Source organism: Chelmon rostratus, chromosome 2 (assembly GCF_017976325.1).
Source record: "Chelmon rostratus isolate fCheRos1 chromosome 2, fCheRos1.pri, whole genome shotgun sequence".
NCBI classification, from domain to species: domain Eukaryota; kingdom Metazoa; phylum Chordata; class Actinopteri; order Chaetodontiformes; family Chaetodontidae; genus Chelmon; species Chelmon rostratus.
The window spans coordinates 16,360,841-16,382,539 of record NC_055659.1 but is presented as its reverse complement, the minus strand read 5'-3'; the positions used below and the strand labels follow the sequence as shown (position 1 = coordinate 16,382,539).

Genomic DNA, 21,699 nt, shown 5'->3' with positions numbered 1-21,699 from the left:
TAAGCGAACTAGAGCAGGGCACAGTGGTGGTACACTGATGTCTTGCATTTTGGGACAGACAATGCAGATGTTTTAATAGTTTCAAATGTGTTAAATAAATGCAATGCAAACAATACCATTACTGTTATAGAAACATTTAGCAATTATTTTATCAGACACACAAAAAAATCATCAAGATATCAACATATATTGGTCACCTGCCACACCTGTTGACCTCTGCTCAGCAGGACTGATGTACTGGTAGCAAAGAGCTCGACAGCACCACAGACTGGAGCAGCCGCTGATGGTAAAGATGGAGCACAAGTGAGCACCATCAGCACCACCCAGTGAGTTTCTCTTCCTTCTTCAAGTGTCCTCAAGTGGCTCAGTATGCCTTAACAATCAGATTGCAAAACAAAAACATTCGGCATTCCTGCGAGTTATTTCAAAAACACTCATGCAGCCTAAAATAATGTCAAACAGACTGCTGCATCCAGTGTGTAAGAAGGAGCGCTACCACAGGTCCTTCATTCCATCAGCTGTCAGATTATTCAACTCCAGCGTCATTTAACATAAGACTGTGTTGATGTTAACAAATTACGATCATATCCACACATTTTGTGCAATATTACATATTTCCTTTACATTTTATACATACATTGCTCTTTTTTCCACAGGGGCAATAAATATTTTTTTATATATTTTTTCTTTTATATAGTCAAATTTCATTTTGCTATATAATATGTATATATATATAGTCTACTTTTTATTTTGTATTTTCTTTTTCTTTTTCAAACGTTCTCTATCTCTGCTGCTATTTTTCTTTCCACTGATATTACATGCTGCTGTAATGCCCAAATTTCCCCAGCTGGGAATAAATAATTTGTTTTTTATCTTATGATGATTAATACTTTCTGGATCTGTGTCACTGGAAGGTGAATACTGAAACCTTCAGATTTGAAAGACACTGATCAGATACTCTGAAACTATTCTGCTCATCAGACTTTCAGAAATTCACTTATTGTCTTGGCTTGCTGTAGTTGAATTTCATGCTTGTCATTCGCTTTGACTGAACCTTCTGATTTGGGACTTCCCTCCAGAATCCTGATGATTAAAGTCTTGTTTTAGGCTGGAGAACAAGCTTCAGATGGATCAGAATTGAGTGCCCACCAAACTGTTTGGATCCTGGAGTGTAAAGGCAAACTCGCAGCTGATGTTTCTCCAAGATTCAACCTCTAGATGGAGGATAAATGCCAGGATAAAGCCAGGAGACGGTTAGCTTAGCATAGCATGAAGACTGGAAACAGGGAAATGGCTAACATTAGACTTTCATGGCAGATTTTGTTGTCTTTTGACAGAGCCAGGCTGTCTTTTTCCTTGTGTCCTGCCTTTATGCTTAGATAAGCTAGCTGTCTCCTACTTGTAGCTTCATGTTGAGTCTCAGTGAGAAAGTAAACAAGTGTATTTCCTCACAACTGCAATTTATTAATTTATTTTCACTGCAACAGTCCAGTTCCCAGCAGCGATCATTACAGGTTAACTTTGTTACCCGGCTAATGGCACGTTCACAGGCAGATTCACCTCTGACAGCAGAAACACACGACCACCAATATAACCGCACCTGTCTCTTTTACTTGTATTGAGTTTTGGTGAAATCCTTGTCCTGTACAGCAGTTGTTGGTTTTGAAGCAGGCGAGAGCTGTAAATGTAGTTTTATACACCAGATAAGAACAGCAACACAGGAAGAAGATGTGTTCAAAATCACTGCGAAGGAACTTGAAGGAATAGTTCAGCATTTTGTTCACTTTCTTGCTAAAAGATAGATGAGAAGATTGATGCCATGCTCATGGTTATCCATTAAATATGAAGCTTAGCTTAGCATGAAGACTGGAAACAGCTAGCCTAGCGCTTGCCAAAGGTAACAATAGCTGATATTTTTACCTTTGGTAACTAGGGCTAGGCTAGCTGTTTCTCCCTGTTTCCAGTCTTCATGCTAAGCTATGCTAACCGGCTGCTAGCTGTAGCCTCATATTCAACGTCACCATGAGATATGAGAGTGGTATTAATCTTCTCATCTAATTCTCTCTGCCAGAAAAAAAAATATGTGTAATTCCCAAAATGTTGAAGTTTTCAGCTACCAAACAAGATTCAAGTGAAATTCATTTATGTGGAAATAAAGAGGCCACGATTTCTCTAATAAAAGTTTGTAACCTGGTCCCTTTTATATCAAATATCTGATTGTTCCACTCGTACAGTAGCACGATGCACCCTTGATATCAGCTGCAATGCAAAATACATCAAACAGGGAAAAAACAAAACAAGCTTAAAATGTGAAGCGCTGGTAAAAACTGAGGTAAGATGGAAATGGTAGAAAACAGTTTAATGAGTAAAAACAGGAGCGGCAGAGTAAAGGAGACAATTCTCTGTTGGGATACCAGAGTTGATATGATTGACCTGGTAGTGTTGGTTCTTATGGCATGAAATTTATACGTTAAATTCATACGTTGGTAAAATGGCATCCATGAATATCACATCAATTGACTGAAAGTAGTAACTAAGATAAAAGACTTTTCCTCCCGAGTATCAAGAGTGATTCCTAAAAACAGGGAAGTTTACATATTTACTTACATTTAAAGATATGTCCTCGATTCATTTACAGGCCACTCTGTACAGTAAAAATGGATTACAGCTCAAACAGAATTACAGCACAATTTCGCATGTGTTTCATTATTTTACAAATGACAAAAGCTCCTTAGCTAATCTATAAAATACAGCTGTTTTAGTCACTGAACTTGAACGAACGCGTTCATCCCTCAGACACAACGATGAAAAATGAGAGCGCTTTCAACGTCCATAAAAAATGTGCTCTCGATGATTTACAAAAAAAAAAGATGTATCAAAAGTCCTTTTGAGTCCTTTTCAGGTCTGCACATGCAGGTTTGCCCCCAGGAAGGCTGATCAGTGCAGAAGGCCGTGAGTCTGTGCAGCTGTGGACAGCTGTTGCCTCTGGAAACATCCTTCATGAACGACAAATGGCTTATAGCATCCGTTAACAGGCGGGGACGGCCAGTTCTTTCTTCCTTGTTTTAAAGTTCAGAAATCCACGGAGAGCCTCTGCGTCTGTGGACGACCGGCACTCGGGCCAGTTTGTGCCTCTTGGACAATTCAGGCATGTAAAGTAACTCAATAACCTGAGTCTGAACTCCTCAAACCTCAGACTGGCACAAACACTAACAGCTCCTACAGTAACCGAAGCAGGCAAACCAGGAAGACATCACAAAGTAGTTATGCATGAAAAAAATGAATTTCCCTGAATGTTTGCAAGCCTACAGCTAAATGACCCACCCAAAAAAACAAACATGAGCTCTTTATTGTTCCACAGTCTTCAAAACAAAATATATATCCTAAAAATTAAAACTGCCAACAAATCTGGGTGGTAAATAAAAAAAAAAGTGCATTGCTTCAAGTATGTAAACAAAATGATTTCTTTAAAGGGAGAGTGAGACTCGTTCTGTCAGTGTGCGTGAGCCTGGGCCAGTGCAGTGACTCCTGAGGTTTGGCACACATGTATGAACTCTCACACACGCACGCGCACACACACACACACACACGCACACACAGGATCATGAAGACAAGAGGGGGGGGTTCCTTCTTTTTCCACATTTTTTTGTTTTAAGGGGAAGTCCGGTGCTCCCTGTTTGCAGTCCGTGTTGAGGAAGGAGGCTCTATGACCTGCAAAGACACACCCCTCCGTCAGCGTGGTCACATGGAGGTGTTGCAGTGGCTGCTGGGAAAACAGGGTGGTGCATGGAGGAGGTGGTGCAGGTGGGAGGATTCGGGATGGATGGAGAGGAATGCAGCACGACGCAAGAAAGAACACAAAAAAAAAAAACACATGAGGTGATGAAACATTTCCACACACACACACACACACACACACACACAGGTTGTGAGCGGTGACGGATGCTGAAATGATGCACCAATCTGAAGACAGTGATCCTGATTGTTTGGAATGAGGATCAGAGCTTCATGGGATAAAATTAAAGAATAAAAATCTATGATTTTTGGAAAGAGAGAAGGGGCAAAGAAGGTTGATTAGTAACTACAATTTATATTGTCACTGTAAATAAAACTCAAGAATTGAGCATTTTAAAGTGCCTTTGATAATGCCTTAAAGAGACACATAAATATACATGTAAACATGTTCATGTTTTAAGCAGGCTCCTGCCTCCTGTCTCTGCTCTACACTCAGCACTCATCTGCAGCCGCACACACAGCAGCGAGGCTTTAGTGCCACGCTGAGCCATCAGTTTCTACATATTGGACGTGCAGATCTGCAGCTTTTCAAGCAGATTGGTGGAGGTAAAGTGAGGAAGCTTCACCGTCCTCGCTCAGTGCTAAATGGTTCACAGAGATTTCCAGTGGATGTTTAAATAGTCATTTTTAGTTTTATTTTACTCGCTGTTGAGATATCGGGGTACGGAGCCTGAACACTTTTTGTTAGTGACTCAAATGTGTTCATAGAGCAGAGAATCAAAAGTAGTATTAGTATCCAAAGTATCCAAAGTTGGCCTCAATTATCAGATATTCTGAACCTCTTCTTTCATCAGACTGTTCTTTATTTAAATCACAATGTTGCTAATTTTAGAAACCTGTGAGAGGAGGTGGTCTTAATCTGGTCCCAAACAAACTGGAGGGGTTTGTTTGTGGTGTTATCGTGATCCAACCTCGATCTGCTCCAACTACCAAGCGTACTCTGCAGGTTTGAGTGAAACGGCTCCTGTAGCCAGGTGTGCTTTGCATTGTGGGAGTTGTAGCAACGAAACGAAGAATGAATCAAGGTCAGAACCTGGACCAGAGCAACACCGCATGCTGTATTTGGTCCTTCAGGACCTTCTTCCTGTATTCCTTATGCCGTTGCTCACGTCTCAAACACGTCTGGCCAATGAGTGAAGTGAACACTCTCATGTTCGTAGTGCTGCATTTTGGCTTGCTTGGATTTTTTTCTCTCTTTGAAAATGAACCGAACCAAGTGGAGAAAGTTCCAAGTTCACCGGCTCATCAACTGATTCAGACCAGAGCAAACGAACTACAGGTGTGACAACACCCTCGCTTGTGTTGAGTCACATTATTAACTATTTATATTTAGATTTCTCAGAGTGATGCATCACATAAGTGTTGTTTGGGTCTCGATTCTGACTCTTAGGTATCGTATTTGAACCGAAAATACTTACAAATGCCTACAAATTGAGATATTTCTGTTCTTTTGTTTGATGCCCACATGTTTTTGCTGTAATAGCATGAAATAGAAAGGGAAACATCCTTTAACAAGGACGGATGTAACAGCTGCCACTAATCCAGCCGACACATTTTTGGGTCCAATTAAATGATCATTAAGCTGTTTGGGATCCCTCCGCACTGTGGCTGATAGCAGGATGGGTGCTGTCTTCATTTGGTTTAACATTTAACAGGATTCGGTGGAAATGAGACAGACCACAAGCAATGAGAACAACAATCACTGAGGACAGCTGCGCGAATCGCAGTTTGATGCAGACAACTGAGCGAAACACTGAAGGACTTCTGCGACACACAGATACGACAGTGGACACGCTTACAGGTGGAGAACACTCTTCATGCTTGTGTCTGGTACAGGTGAACGTGGGTCTTAGCTTGTGTTGATACTCACTCTGATCCCGATGAGTCCCCGTCCACCGTCCCCGCCTTGATGCTCATGGCGACGCCGTTCAGCTGATCCGGCAGGCTGGGTTTAACCAAGCCGGCTCGACCGTCGCTGGAGGACGATCCCTGCGAAGACGCCGTGCCGGGGACGTTTCCACAGAGTTCGTTGTGGATGCGACTGAGACCGTTTCTCTCTACAATAGGAGACAGCTGCTTCTTCTTTAGGATCCCTGCATGGGATGAAAACAAGATGTGATGTCTTCATAACACTTGACAGGGGTAAAACAGCTGAAACAGTGATTTGTTTGTAATAATTCTTCAAGTATTCATCTTAAATATACTTGCTCCATTTTTTTCATACAAATATCATTATCTTGAGGCAAGACAAAGAGACTGGATTTATGACTATGAACCACAAGTCAGACCAGGTGAAACTGGACCACATGGTAGTGGCTTTTTTAAATTATTTACTGACAGTGTACGACTTGTGCAGGTGTTTGCGCGGGGCTAAACTTTACCTTTGTGAGGGTGGGCGCTGAGGTTTGGCAGACTGGGCAGCAGCACCGTCATGGCGTCCTGCGTCCGGGCGTCACGACCAAGACTCGGCTCTGGATTGGCCAGAGTGTCCGGCTTCAGTCTGTTTGTACTTGCAAGCTCGCTGTCGCCGCTCACTGCTGCTGCATAATCAGGCCAGTACATCTTACTCAAGCTGTTGTCTGGAAGACAGAAACACAGACTTCATGAAATGAAGGAGAAACATACGAACAGCTTTGTGTGGGATTAGCCTACAGAGCTGGCTGAGATGATTTGCTCTCCACTAGTGTGTTGATGAACATATGCAGTGTTAAAAAGGTTCAGCTACACCACAGGCTGGTGTTTGTGCTCTTCATAGGTGATATGACATTGGTTTTAATTAGCACCAGTTTGTGCCTCTCATGTATTACCATTACATCGCAGTCACAGCACATGCAAGCATCCAGTGTTCTGAAAAATAAATAACATCACTTACTGCTGCTCTGAATTCATTTACAGGATCCTCAAAGACTGGATGAAAAAATATTCCATCTGTTTCATGATAAACAACATTCTTTAAACCCGTCTCTCAAGTTGCTTCAGTATTTCCTGACGTGACACACAGTATGAACACAAGCAAACACGATTTTGCATGACAGTAAAAAATATTGGTAACTCTTTATATAATAATGTGCACTTATTTACCACTAACTAGTTGCTTATTAGCATGTATATTAGCAGCATATTGGCTTCTTTTTAGTCATTATAAAGCACTTATTAATGATTTATTCTGCATCGCCATGTTATTCAACTACAAGGCCATTAACTTTCCCTCAACTTTGGAAGAGAGTCACAGCTTGAGAAACAGGTTACAAATCTGTTTCGTCATGCAACAGATTTTTTCATCCAGGTGGTTCAAAGAGTGTTTGAGGGTTTTACTTCAGAACAGCAGGAAGTTTTTTTTTTTTTTTTTTTTTTATAAAATCATATGCAGAGCCCTGCGACAACACATGAGAGGCACAAACTGGAGCTAGCTTCACATGAGCCTCTGTACCGTGTGGTTGTTGCCTCTTGCCCGAATTAGATGCCAGGTTTTCCCAGCATTCCTCAGGGGGGAGAGGACCCTCCTCATCCTCGCTGTCAGAGGAGTGCGTGGAGGCGTAGGAGCCGCTCTGGTCGTCCTCTAGAGACAGGTCGCTGTCCGAGTCGCTGTCACGATCTACACACAGACGGAGAGGAGAAGTTGATGTCATCACACAGATCGTTGCAGTTAAACCAAATCAGAGGGACTGAATGAGAATAATACCATCCAAGTGCTCTTTAGTTTCATGGAAGAGTGATGCGTGGTCGTTCAGAGCGATGTGCGCCTGGCTGTTACTTAAGCCATCATCCCTGAAAAGAGAGAAAATCGGTTTATGCCTGTCACTCTGTTGGGTAAAACAGATTATCCATCTTTATTTTCAGGTTATTTCCTTCTACCTGAGGACAAATGGCACGTAGCTCTGCTGGCTCTTGCCGCTCTGCATGGTGCCGTTCAGAGACACACTGGAGTCTCCAAAGGGAAGGTGGTACAACCGGCCGTCCATGTAGTTTGTGTTGCATTTGTAGCCCTGAAAAAAGAGATGAGGAGGGGAAACGTTGTAACAATTAATACTTAATGCTGGATATTTTACTTTGATGTGAATTCATGTGGTTTAAATTGCCCTCCTGGAAACTTCCTTTTGCGCAATGTAAAAAAACAGTTTTGTTTTTTTTCTCATGTTAACAAAATCAGATCATGTGACTGACAAAACGTAACCTGATAGAACAGAGGTCTGATCGGTTCCCTTACACTCAACTGATCATCCCTTTGTAGCTCCGATGCTCTGAAGTTTTAATTTTTCACCTTAACTTTGGTGTTTCACCAATCCATTTCAAGGAACTTGATTTTTTTAACTTGAGTTTTAGATCAAAAGTGACCAATTCATTCTAAACAACTTTAATAAAGTTTTCTGACACTTAAATATATCTAAATTTATGACGAAACAACAAAAAAAGTCTGAAACTGCTCCTCTAGACCTAAAAGACTGAAGGACATTCAAACCACATCAGTCTAGATAGATTGCTTTAATAGGCCGTGGTATTTCTATTTCTTTTTTTTTTTTAACTTATATTTTATTGATTTTCTCATTTAAACAACACAACAATAATAGAACATAGTGTCAGTAAAATTACTATCAGTCTTCGTACTGTTTTTTGTAGACAGTCCATTTTTCCCATCTGCTCTCGCATAATGATTGTTGCAGTTTTATGATATGTGTGAGTCTCTCCATAACGTGTATCTCGTCAATGATCTCCATCCAGTTCCTCCAAGTAGGGGGGTCTTCTTTATACCATTTCCTTGTGATGGCTTTCTTGGAAGCTGCCAGTAAAATCTTAATCAGATACCAGTCTCTGTCTTGGATGTTTTCTTGAGTAACATTTCCCAAGTATAGTACAATGCACGTTTTAGGCAGCTCATAGCCTAATACCTTTTCCATCTCCTTCCACACATCATTCCAGTATCTTGTTATTTTGGTACAATGCCAAAAAATATGTGTGTGACCCACATTCTGTTCCCCACACAGTCTCCAGCAGAGTTGTTGTACAGGTGATCGTCCCTTTTTCATTTTTGGTGTGATGAAAAATCTCACAATGTTTTTCCAGCAAAATTCTTTCCATATTCTGGAATAACTAGTTGTTTGTTGTGTTTTCAATATGTTATACCACATCTCGTCAGTTATTACTTCCGTTAATTCTTTCTCCCACTTATCTCTTATGTACAAAGTTGAAGTGTTTCTATTTGCTACCATACCCTGGTACAATTCGGATATCACTCTGCTAAATTTGTTCTTGTGTGCATTGCATAGAGTCACAATCACTTTATTTGGTTCACCCGGGAGGTCTGGCTTTATTTCTTTATTAAAATAGTCTCTGACTTGTAAATACATGTAAAAATCTTGATGTTCTAATCCATATTCCCTTCTTAATTTAGGAAAGCTTTTGATTTCTCTTTTTTCAATTATTGTATCTAATATATTCAGGCCTCTATTTGCCCATTGTTTAAATTTCTGATTCAGAGTCCCGGTATTTCTATTTCAACATTAATATTCATTATGTGATATTCACTTGTGATTACATTTTGCAGTTAAGAGTCTATTTGCTCTCATAAAATCCTTTTTCCTTCCATATCAGCCTCAAACTCATTGGATACTCGGCGATATGTAGAACTTTAACTTTACTTTAATTGATTTTTGTCTCAAACAGAGTAAATGGTGCATTTGTTGAGGCCTATTTTAACCAGCAGAATAAAGCACATTACTAGTGGGTGTTTCTGACAGTGCCCAGTGCAACAGTGTGGCCCATTGATGTGTTTTCAATAAACAATGGAGCTGTAAGGCACAGAGGAGTAAGACACACCAGGCTGTGGCTACACAGACAAATTAAGTGAGAAAAACACAGAATATTGGCAGCCTTATCTTTTAAGGTGGAAATTATATGTGTTTAAATTAACTCAACACATTTCTATACACTTGACACTGGTATGAAATAATGTCAGTAAAAGCTCAAAGGTTTTTGGGAACAGACGCCATCATGATAAAAGTATAAACACATTAACTGCCAGGACTGAGGTCATTACAGATGTGACATGTGTGAGTCAGCAGGTTTTTGAGGAAAGCTCCCAACATGCAACTACAGCTGAGCTTCACATCCCAGAGGTGTCTGACTGAAAGGAGTTTGTGGCGAGGGACTCACTGAGGCCTTGGATTTGATCATATGATCCGGCCGCTTGCGGCTGCAGCAGTACTTCATGGCATTCCTCGCCTCCTTATTGAAGACGATGCGGAAGAAGAAGACAAAGGGACCCTGGTGTTTGGACGACAGAGGAGGGCAGAGGGTCAGGAGAGCGACAGAAATCAACCCGTCAGACTGATCTCAGAGGGAACCGGAGGGCTCACCTGCACACAGTTGAACCCAGCGAACAGGTAGTGGAAGATGATCATGTCGCTGTTGACGGAGAGGAGCGCCAGAAAACACGTGACTGAAACCAGGAAGAGAACGCCACCTGCGGTCTTCAGGCCCGAGCTGCAGAACATGAAGTCACATGAGAGAGAACACAGAGAGGCGTTACTGAGGAGCTGTCAGAACCATTTCTGTCACTGATCTGAAGATGGAGCCGGATGATAAGTGACCAGAGCGAAGCGAAGCCAACGCCAGAAGAAACAGAGCTGCACATTGTCTCATGAAGAGCAGCGATCACCAACCTTCAGCCAAAAAGTCCCTTTAAAAGGTTCCTTTTCTAGTGTCGGTATATTTGTTCTACTATAACTCGAACAGTGTATGAGGAACAAAGCATTTCACTGCAGACTGTATATGATGCATACATCTTTGAATCTAGTGTAAACAATCAGAGGACAAGTTTACAATTTTGTCTATTATTTAGAGAATCCCAGTCATTTGCCAATCACTTTAAGCTTTAAATGACACAATACAAAATGTGTAACAGGGCCGCTGGAACCTGTGGAGAACATGTGGCATTTTTCCATTATTTTTGCTTTAAAATGACTGAAACGATATCAAATTAGTTGCTGATTATTTTTTAGTTGACTGACTAATCAGTTAATCAGCTGAGGTGTGAAAGCGTAGAACAATGCTACTGAGTGAAATCTACACTGTAAGGCCAGGAGTTCAGATTGTGCAGTTAAAAATCAGTGGGGATTTTTGCCGCCTGTTTTGGCCGATTTTGTCCATTTCAGCTCATCAAGAAGGAACTTCCAGCAACACTTTCAGTTGTTTTAGGTTAAATATTTTCAACAAATGAGAAAGAACAACACTGTGCAGAACACTGATGTTTGTGGGCTGTAACAGGAGGAAGCTCAGACCAAATTCACTGGATTTTGTCGGTCGGGATGTCGGTGTTAAACCTCGAAGACAGAGAAGAAAGGATGCAGCGCACAAAGACTGAGAGTTACACAAAATCTCTGACAGGCTCAAAAGCCACAAGTCTGTCTTTGCTTATTCTGATTATTTCTTTTGTGTTCACTCTGTATATTAGTTTTGTTTCAATAAATGTTCACACTCATGCAGCTGCTGCAGCTTCTCTAAGTTTCAAGTTAAAAACATTTTGACCCAAAAAATGACGGTTAGAGTCAAATAAATAACATTTTTCCCCTTGTGTTTATTAATGTGAGCTTCTGTGTCTCCACTCAGCCCAACAGAGACACATTATTGATGTTTGTCTGATGTCACTCTTATCAAATTACATTTTATTAAGAGGTTGATCATGACTGGCCGGGAATTTCCTATCACTGGACAAAGCCTAAAGAAAAGTTCTTCAACCAAAATGACTGTCAGTCCCTTTAAAGCAGTGCTGTAAACAGTGCTGGTGTGTGTGTGGTTGATGAAAATGTTGGGACACTCACACACGAGGCTCCTTCTTCTCAATGCTGTGGTGTCTCAGTGAGCAGGAGGCTCTGGAGGACAGGATGTACAGGAAGATGTTTATCTGTGGACACAAAGAAAGGCACGCTGCATCACTACGCACAGACTGGGAAGCACCTGAATAACCTTTCTGTCTGAATATTTCCTTTACCGTTAAACACCTGCTGACAGAAACTGAGCTGAACAGTGACGGGTTTGTTCAGCGCCACAACACGTGCTGCCCTGATCAGATCATCATGAGTCAGCATGTTGCACTGAGACGGGGAAACACACAGCTTTATTTTCTGCATTTAAAGGCTTCCTACATGTCTCTCTGTGTTTTTTTATTTCACAGTGGTGGACTGTAACCAAGCACAGTTACTCAAATAGTGTACTTAAGTACAAATTTGAGGTACTTGTACATTTCAGTGGGAAATTGTGCAATTGTTGGAAAGCTTTAGTTAGTAGTTACTTTACAAATGAAGATGTTTGCTTTGAAAACATATGAATTTTGCTATAAAAGTTTTTAAGTTTTGCTATAAAATATCGAACATTTATAAAAGTACAGGTGAAAACAATGAAAATTAATTGTCAACTCTTTTGATAATCGCTTGTATGCAAAAACATTTCATGGTTCCAGCTTCAAAATATGTAGATTTGCTTCTTTTTTTTTAAATTATTCCAATCAATTTAATTTATTTTGATACTTTTGAATGTTGTACTGTTAGTTGGACAAAACAAGCATGTGACGGTGTCACTCTGGATTCTGGGTTTATTTCGATTGTTAATACAAACCATCAATTAATGGAATAAATAGTTATCAGATTAATCAATAACAAAAAGTTATTAGTTGCAGTCCTATAACAAAGTGGTTCAGAATGATCTCCGCCTCAATGATCTTTAAGTACATTTTCCTGATAGTACTTACATATTTTTACTTAAGCAACATTTCGAATGTAGGAGTTTCACTTGTAATAGAGTATTTTTACAGTGTGGTATTAGTACTTTTACTGAAGTAAAGGATCTGAGAACTTCCTTCATCACTGCTGTTGTATCAGTGCCTGCGTGCCTTCAAAGCCAGACAACACAGATGCATACTGTTGTTGTCGTGTGTGTAGTTTATGAACAGTGGATTTGGAGTTGTGGAGTGGATTTCAGGGATCTGCAGGGACTCACTGACGCCACCATGGCGATGGGTCCAGCGAAGCTCCAGATGAGAGTGTCGTACATAGACAGCCAACAGAAGTCTGGGTTCCCGTAGCCTTCAGGGTCCAGTCCCACCGCCAAACCTGGAGACGAACACAGACAGAAATAAAACAACTGTAAGACCTGACTTTGACTTTTTACTACTTTGGCAAGGCTGACTGGATAACAGCTTACTGGACGACTTCTCACTTCTGACTGTCATTGTCATCTTGGCATCAGAACAGTGGGCGCAGTTGTTGACGATCACACTATACAACTGTGAGCAATTGATCGGTACGTAATAAGCATTCAACAAAGTGAGAAAATTAAACCTACAAGGTGAACCATGTGCACACAAAGATGGCACCAACAGGAGAGTGTCAATCTACTTCAATTGAACTTGTTGCCTTAACTCCATCAAACAAAAGTAAACAGAGAAGTGCCACAGAGCAGCTTTATTATCATGAATCCATCTATTCCTGTTATTTAATTGCCTTTTATTTGTTTTTTTAATTCATTTTCTGTTTTTTTGGCTTCTGTTTTTAGCATTTTTTCTTCTTGTGCCTTTTGTTTGTTTTTTGTATAATTTCTGCAGCAGCATTGGCAAGATCAGTTTTACAGACTGCTGTGGGTAAAAACAAATGATAAGGTCTTAATTTTCTCTAGATTTCAATTACATTTACTCGAACAGTTGTTCTTTTTAACCGACGGTGTTAAGAAATTTGAGATCCTACAAGGAAAAAGCTGGATGCAGGAACCTTCCAGGCTTCTCCACCTGTACGTCTGGTACATGTTTGTGCTTTTAAGTGATATTCAGACCTGTGATGAAGGCGGGCACTCCCCAGCCAATCAGGTAGTAGAATCTCATGGGCCCATAGTTGATGTCTCGCACTTCGCTGATCATGCGGTAGACGTGCAGCCCCTCCAGGAAGAGCCAGGAGAAGGTGCAGAGGTAGAAGAAGTGCAGCAGGATGGCGATGACTGTGCACACAAACTGCAAAGAGCAGAAAGATTTAAACATGAACAGATGAAAGGAAACATTAGAAATCAGGTCAAACAGATGGGAAACTAAATGACTACCGGGTTGTCTGCCTGGTTGATGCCCAGGATGAAGATAAGCTCGGAGAGGAAGAGAGCCGTGGCTCCGTTGTTGATTATACTCGTCTTGTTGCACTGCATGGCTCTCAGACAGAGGAGGAAGATCGTGGTGAGGAAGAGGAAGCTCAGCGTCACTCCCACTGTACTCCACGTCAGGATTTTGATTGGAAGAATCTCTCCGTTCTGACACAGACGTCACGACAAGGAGAGAGAAGTTCAAGGTGGAGAACAGAGTCATGAGTTGTATGGTTTAAGTTAAAAGTCTCTGTGTCACTCACCTCCCTCCTGGAGATGTCCATGAGCACGGCAAAGCTGGTCATGTGATAGCACTGACAGCTGATGTGGGTGCTGTTTCTGAAAACCACCTCGCAGCCCTTCGCTGACCAGCCGCCGCTCCCGGCTCTGACATGAAACACAAAGAGCAGAGACAGTGTGAGAACGACACGACTTCATCCAGCTTCCTCATCAGCTCTGTTAGTGTGTTGTTGTCTCACAGTATGGTGTGGTTCCAGAAGACACAGATGGGTTTAGAGCGCTCCTCAGTGGTGACCAGGCGGAACTGCACAGTGATGGGTTTGTCCAGCGTGTGCTGCAGCAGCTCGTCGTTGTCGTGGACTGTGATACTGACCACCGGCGTGTTGATGACTGGACGCTTTGGTACCCTGATGACAACAAAAAAAATTGAAGTCACTTAATTAAAGGCTTGAAATCAGCAAAGCTGGCAATATTTAATATTATTCCACAGTCTTTTACGATATTGTCCATTTCTGTCTCTCATTATGTTCTCGCTTCCAGAGCCTACGTACTTTCCTGCAGTTATAAGTGTTTTTCAAAATAAGATGGAGTAAATAGTGTTAGTGGCTATTTTCAGCAGTGGATTAATATATGTTTGATGCACCAGTGAGTATTTAAAGCAGCAGGATGGTGAAAATAAACTACAGGGCCCACATTCATGTTAATGAAGGAACATGTAACCCAGAGCAACAGTGTGGCTCATGGATGTGTTTTCATTGTTTTTTGTTGCATCCTTTATTTGAAGGGTTACTGAGAGCAAACTCTCTTTTTGAAGGTTGCCCTGAATTAAAAATAAATATGCAATATATAAAGTATATCTAATTTAAAAGATGTACTATATACAGAACATACAGTCAACAGTACATACACAATACAAACACATTCATACATTTGGATCATCAACAGGGTTCTAACTTGCAGAAAAGGGACCAGTCTGTCTAATTTTGCACATTTCTGCAAACTGTTTCACTTTTAAAAAAAAATCCGGTTTCTCAATCTCAGTATTAATATGTTGATTTTCAAGGATCGTATTGTAGGGTTGTAAATACCATAAATCACCATAGTTCATATCTGGGAAAAAGGTTGACTCGACAATTTGTTTTCTGCAGTTCTACGAGGCACTTGCCTTATTTCTCTAAAAAATATGCCAGTTTTTCTTTACATAGCTTAGTAAATGTTATTCACTTCAGTGGAACTGAAGCACAATATACATTTTGTTTTATCTGTTTAACAGTAAAATAAGATCAACTCTGTAGTTTGCTGTACATCACATAAATCAAAATACAAGTTTCTGGATGACAGTAGAGGCGTATAGCACAGAGGAATAAGAACAGTTAATAACAGTTTAAATTTGATCAAAGGGAACATTATTCTCACCGCAGACTTCTCTTGTCAGGGTCGTAGCTCTCTGGTAACAGCGAGGCCAGGCTGTGGAAGATGATCACACTGGCGACGGCGTCCTGCTGACTGTCGTCAGGGTGGCGTCTTTTCCTGTTGGCCGAGCGGTTCCTCAGCGAGGACTCTGGGAAGACGTCCAGGTGTCTGTGGCCCTTGGTGTCCAGAGGTGGTTGGAAGACTGAATCGGGCAGCGTGACGGCCGTCTCCAGGTCTGCAGGACGGGGTCCCCTCAGGGACTGGTACCGCGGGAGTTTGGCTCCGGCGAAATTCATCTTTTTCAGACGATCCACAGAGATGACTGCGGAGAAAAACACACACAGGCAGAGTCAGAGAGCTGGAGGCCATGTGACAGAAAACACTAACAGTAGCTCACACTGACCTCTGGCCAGAGATTTAGAAATACTGAGAAACTCCCTCAGACAAACACACTTCATCATCAGCGTCATCAGCGCTTAATTTCTCATTAAACTGTTGAATTCTATAGTATTTTGAGTAAATATTATCTCTCTGCAAGTCTTAATGCTGCTTTATGAAAATATTTAATCCCTTTCTTTTATTTAAAATACATTTTATTTCTCTTTTTTTGACAGAAACACAAAAAAAAATCAGCTTAACATATCAACCTCACGTAAAGAAGCTCTATAGTCATTAATGGTTGTCAGCATGTCACATCTGGTGCTCCCATGGTTAAACGCCCACCTATGTGTGGTGTGACGATGGTGAAGGGGCTGAGGTAGGTCTTCCTCATGTTCTGTGCCAGCGTGTTCGCGTATTCCTCGTAGTGGCGCAGCAGCGCCGCAGTGCCGCCCTCCGAGTGCTGGATCAGCTCCCAGTGCAGCCGTGTGTCTGGAGACAGGATGGCGCTGCCCACGCGGACCAGATTCTGTCAGAAAAACAGCGAGAGTTCAGTGTGACAAGATGTCACAGCAGAGAGTGAAATGAAGTGTGATGTGTTCCCTGCAGATACAGCATGAAAGGTTGTGAAGTCCGACCAGGCAGGACCGTCTCTCTGTTTATACATCAGTTTTGTTTACTGCAAAAACTGCAACGTTTTCTAGTTTTTACTTGGTTTCATGCTGTGTCGTGAAGTTCCCAGCAGAGAGATACAGATTGTGGTTGTTCACCTCAGTGAAGTGGACGTCCTGTGTGGCTGTGAGGTTGAAGCCTTGCTGGTTGCTCTCGTGTTGCAGCAGACTCTGTGTGAGCCGATAAGCGACTTTCACATCGCTGCCGTAGTACTTCTTTGTGTGCAAGGTGGCGTTGGCCAGCATGGCTGCTGTCTGCTGAACGTGTCCAGAGTCCAGGAGCGACGCGTTACGGGAAAACTTGTCAGACTGGAGGAAGGAAAGGAAAACAAGCATTTAGTAATTTGTCGATGCTTGACTGGTGAAATATACCGTTAGCCATGCCAACATCGTGGCTGAAGGGATGGCAGGGTCTTTTGGTCCAGACTGACACAACTCTACAAGATTTAGATTAACTGCTGTGAAACTCTGTAGAGGCATCCATATTCCTCAGAGGCTGAATCCTCATGATTTTGGTGACCTCCTGACATTTCCTGTGCTCCACCAGGAGGCTGACATTTTTGGGTTTTAGTAAAATGTCTTGACAACTTTTGGATGGATTGGCATGAAATTTGGTGCAGATATACATGGTGCAAAGAGGACAAATACTGAAAAATTTGGTGATACCTGGCCTTACATGTAGTGCACCCAGCAGGTAAAACTTTTCACATGTCCAGACTGACAGATCTCAACAAGTATTGGATGCTTGCTATGAAATTCTGTAGAGATCTTCATTATCCCAAGAGGATGAATCCCAATCAGTTGGTGACCCTCTGACTTTTCCTCTGGTGTCAACATGAGATTTTCTGTCAGCTGTCTCAAAAAGAATTGGATGGATTGCCATGAAATTTGTTTCAGTCTTGTCAGGATGAATTGTAATAACTTTGGGTCAAGTTTTGAGTTGGTCCAATACTTCAGTTTATGACCTAATACCTACAAAACTAATGACATTCCCACCAGCCTCAGCTGTACTTCATGCTAATTAACAAAATTAGCATGCTAACATTGTAAACTAAGATGGTACCATTGGTAAACATTATACCTCTAAAAATCAGCATGTTAACATTGTCACTGTAAGCATGTTTTCATGCTGAGGTTAGCATTTAGCTCCAGGCACCACTGTGCCTAAGTGCATTACAGACTCATAGTTTGTTTAAATCATTTTCTACCTCCACATCCTTCTGAATGAGTTTGTTATTGTGGGAAAGCTGAGACAGAAGCTACACACCAGGGCTTTCAGCTTGCTGAAGGTAACGGAGGTACAGTTGAAGAGATTGGGAGGCAGCCAGCCCTTGTGCTCATCACAGTGGCGGATCGCTGTGCCTGAGACAGAGAGAGAGAGAGATAGTATGAGAGGTGAGGAACAGACTGCAGCTGAGAGACGGCTTGAGGGAAGCTTCGTATATTGCCATGATTTTATGGTAATTTGATGAGCTGCCTGAAAAACCATCATACCGAGAGTTCCCTTGGGACAGGGAACTGCTGCAGGGAGACCAAACTTAGTCCTGGGCCACCAGATCCCAGCCTCGATGGCCTGAGGGCAGCTGTCATAGATTACTGAGAGAGATGGAGCAGGAAGGAGAGGAGAGAGAGAGACGGAGGGAGATGAGGAGGATAAAAATGGAAAATTATTTCATATATCTGCAGCTATAATGAAACAGGGATTATAATTCAAGCATTGCATTGACTTGACAATGTGATGTGTTCTGACCTTCACAGCCGTTAGGAGACACTTCAGCGAAGGGGTTGTCACAGTGGTCACACTGGCGTCCGATCACCCCGGGTTTACACTGACACTGGCCGCTCTCTCGGTCACATGCTCTGGAGAAAGAGCCAACCGGGTAGCAGTCGCACAGCAGGCAGGTGTCGCTGCCTTCAGGACGGTAGTGGTTGTCCTGGAAACGGGATAGCAGAGAAGAAGTGCTGATTAACAATTTTCTAAATTAATTCTCCAGCCTCCCCTCATTTTCACGTATCCACACACATTCCCGCCTGAAGGCTTTGACAAGATGCAGCTGCTTGTTCAAGAACATCTGGCTGCTGAAGGACGAGTTTCTCAATTATGTCCCTCCAACGTTTTCCTAATGAGACTTCAGCTGTGACCCAATGTCATACTACATACAACAGTACTTTGAGTATGTTCACACTGGGAATGTGACACCATTAAGTTTACTCTAAAAAGCTTGATTTGATGCAGCGGCTGATAACAATGAAAATAAATTAACGGTGGCAGTACAGGAAGAGGGATAAATAAGTCATTGCTGCAACTGGTGGCTTGTGAGAAATCCCAAACTAAGAATAGAATTTACCAAATTTTACAAAGCCAAGATTAAAAGAGACGCTAGAGACGTAATCATCAGCAGTCATTTTAAAGCACTTACTAATGTCTAATTCGGCATGACCATAGTCTACAACTACTAGGCCACTAAGAATTTTTCCAATAACCTCCGGATTACTACTAATTAATAGTAAGTAAGGAAATTGTTGTACACGATTTCTGATCTCAATAACTTAACCCTTAATAAGCCCCAGAAACAAAGCTGCAGGTCGGCACTCTCACCTTGCACCGACACTCTCCACTCGTCTTGTTGCAGTCAGAGTCGAAGCCCTTGTCTGTCTGGCAGTTACAGGGGCCGCAGGTCTTGTGACCCCACCAGCCTCTGGGACACGGCAGGTCAGTCCTGTGGACACACACATCAGATTACATTACACTGCAGAGTAATAAAGCACACAAGACAAGGAGAACCATGATCAACACACACACACACACACACACAGCTTGACGTAAAACTGTACTTTTTCTCGCAGTAATGGCCAAAATAGTTGCTGGGACAGTCACAGGTGTAACCACGAGAGGAGCTCAGCTTCCTGGTGCAGGCTGACTCGTGCTCACAGGGGTTTAATGAGCATACATCAGTGCAGTTGGTGCCATAGTAACCTGTGAAAAAGGTAACAAAGGTAAATAAGTAGCTGTGCTCTCATAATATGAGTAGTACCAGTAAACTGTAGTAAGCAGGGACAAGAAGACAGGATTATGTATAAAAGTGTGACTGTGACACAGCAACAACAACAGCTTTTCAATTGTGGAGACAAAAACATAATGTAATTAAAATAGGTTGAATTGATATTTATAGGATGGTGATTTGAAATATCATGTGACCTTCCACCTCGTGCAAAATGACCCGATCATGCAAGCAGACTGACCAGGGAGGCAGGTGCAGGAGTGGCTGTCCCAGTCGTCGCTGCAGTAGCTGTTGACAGGACAGGGGCTGGAGCTGCAGGGGTCGGGCACGCTGCAGCCCGGCTCCACGTTCACCTTCCTCGCCTGAGACAGACTCAGAGCCCCGCCCACACGCAGACCCTACAGGTAAGCAAACAAACAAACATAAGCATGAATTCACGGAACACAGTGTGCAGTTATTGCAGATACATTTGCAATTTCTACAGTGCTGTGTTTGTTTTGATTAGTGAAATATTTGAAAGAGAAAATAACCTCGTGTTTCAGATTTCAACTTGCAAAGGACCTGAGAATATGCTGCAAACACAGGAGCTGCTTTTTTTTGGATGTGTCTAAAAAAGACTTTGAGGTACAAGTCTGTGTAAATGTTATGCAGCAGATGTCTACCTGCACTCCATCATAGGCTCCAGAAGTTAAACTTTAGTCAAACACGCTGAGTGAACGTGATTTTCGAGTCAAAAGTATTTGGGTTAAAAGCCGGTCAAATCTGGTTGAGGAGGGTTTTTTTTTACAGGATACACATAACCATTGTTTCAACACATTTACAATGACTGTATATCAAAATGTATTTTGCTTCACCTTGAGAAAACAACATTTATGCAATCTAAAAAACTAAATAATTGAATTATTTATTCAATTAAATTTGGACAAATCTAGATTTTTTGATCTGCAAAACACCAATGTTTTGTAGATGCTCACAGAAATAGTTTAGTAATAGCTTAAATCTGCTTTTAGACATGATAACAAATGTTCACATGAATGTAGAAACCACAGACCTGTATACAGCCACGGAAGCCATGCTGAATTTTCCCATCAGGCCTTGCCAAACCACCAACACTCACAGTCTTCAGCTTGGAGTCTCGCAGCTTCCCGTCCACCTCCATACTGGCCTGAAAAAGGTGCACAACACAGACTTTATGACTGCAAAAACTACAAGAATTTAATTCATGGTGATTGACAGCAACTAGGACACAAAAAAACTCACCAGGTAGAGTCCCTGGTCTAAAGACAACACTGCTTTATGGTGGCTCGCTGCTCCCCCCAAACTGCTAATATCCAGCTGCAAATGATGCCAGTCTCCATCGTTCACCAGCACCTCCTCCACGCGGGAGAGAGTCGAGTCTTCCCCTCTGTGCAGCCCCATCAACACACTCCCCCCACGCAGCTACAAAGGCAGACAGAGAGCCAAGAAAAGGAGAGGAAACAGCAGGGGGGAGATTAAATAGATGTTCAATAACAGAGGAGATAAAAGACCACCAAGAATCAGCACTGAATCACATGATGAACAGAAAGATCCGGCACTGACAGTCACTTTTTGTACACTCTGCTGCCAAAGTTCAAACCTTGAATTGCTGCACATCACAGGCATGCAGGGCTGGAAATAGATTATCGGATAGTTATGCAACATCAAAGAGGCGCCAGTCTACACAAGTTCAGAAAGTAGCTGAAGACAGGGCTGAAACTGCCTCAGAGGTTACAATGAGTGTCTGATCAGTTTTGTCTCAACATCCTCTGGTATTCAGTGATGTTGCTGCGACGCAGATGGCCAACAGGTGGAGCCTCAATCCTGCGGTGTCTTATCTTTTTGAAACTTCAGGTGTGGACCGCTGGACCTCACACCCATTAAGAAATTAATGTTCACACTCTGTTACAGAACTGACACAATTGACATACACAATTTTCCTCTTTGCTCAGATTAAGTGACAAATAGCCTTTCTGTTTCTAATTAAAGTTTCCCCTGGAGAATAAACTGGCATTGCTGTGCATTGCAACATTTCAGTGACTGTAAAAACTGTGGAGAGAAAAAAATGT

The 21,699-nt window shown here is 42.0% G+C and overlaps 1 protein-coding gene across 1 annotated transcript in view; it reads right to left on the bottom strand.

Moving 5' to 3' along the window:
* Positions 1–3,741: 3,741 nt before the first annotated feature.
* celsr2 (cadherin, EGF LAG seven-pass G-type receptor 2) overlaps positions 3,742–21,699 on the bottom strand; it is a 65,707-nt gene continuing 47,749 nt past the window's right edge. The window contains exons 10-34 of the mRNA XM_041949281.1: positions 20,873–21,052; positions 20,664–20,777; positions 19,854–20,010; positions 19,446–19,587; positions 19,210–19,330; positions 18,361–18,544; positions 18,105–18,206; positions 17,878–17,972; positions 16,710–16,919; positions 16,285–16,468; positions 15,565–15,883; positions 14,388–14,555; positions 14,172–14,295; positions 13,876–14,076; positions 13,615–13,789; positions 12,787–12,899; positions 11,613–11,695; positions 10,149–10,275; positions 9,946–10,056; positions 7,651–7,781; positions 7,478–7,563; positions 7,226–7,390; positions 6,177–6,374; positions 5,666–5,888; positions 3,742–3,766 (exon numbers count right to left, since the gene is read on the bottom strand). Coding sequence (XP_041805215.1) covers positions 3,742–3,766; positions 5,666–5,888; positions 6,177–6,374; positions 7,226–7,390; positions 7,478–7,563; positions 7,651–7,781; positions 9,946–10,056; positions 10,149–10,275; positions 11,613–11,695; positions 12,787–12,899; positions 13,615–13,789; positions 13,876–14,076; positions 14,172–14,295; positions 14,388–14,555; positions 15,565–15,883; positions 16,285–16,468; positions 16,710–16,919; positions 17,878–17,972; positions 18,105–18,206; positions 18,361–18,544; positions 19,210–19,330; positions 19,446–19,587; positions 19,854–20,010; positions 20,664–20,777; positions 20,873–21,052 — 3,738 coding nt within the window. The remainder of the gene's footprint in view (positions 3,767–5,665; positions 5,889–6,176; positions 6,375–7,225; positions 7,391–7,477; positions 7,564–7,650; positions 7,782–9,945; positions 10,057–10,148; positions 10,276–11,612; positions 11,696–12,786; positions 12,900–13,614; positions 13,790–13,875; positions 14,077–14,171; positions 14,296–14,387; positions 14,556–15,564; positions 15,884–16,284; positions 16,469–16,709; positions 16,920–17,877; positions 17,973–18,104; positions 18,207–18,360; positions 18,545–19,209; positions 19,331–19,445; positions 19,588–19,853; positions 20,011–20,663; positions 20,778–20,872; positions 21,053–21,699) is intronic.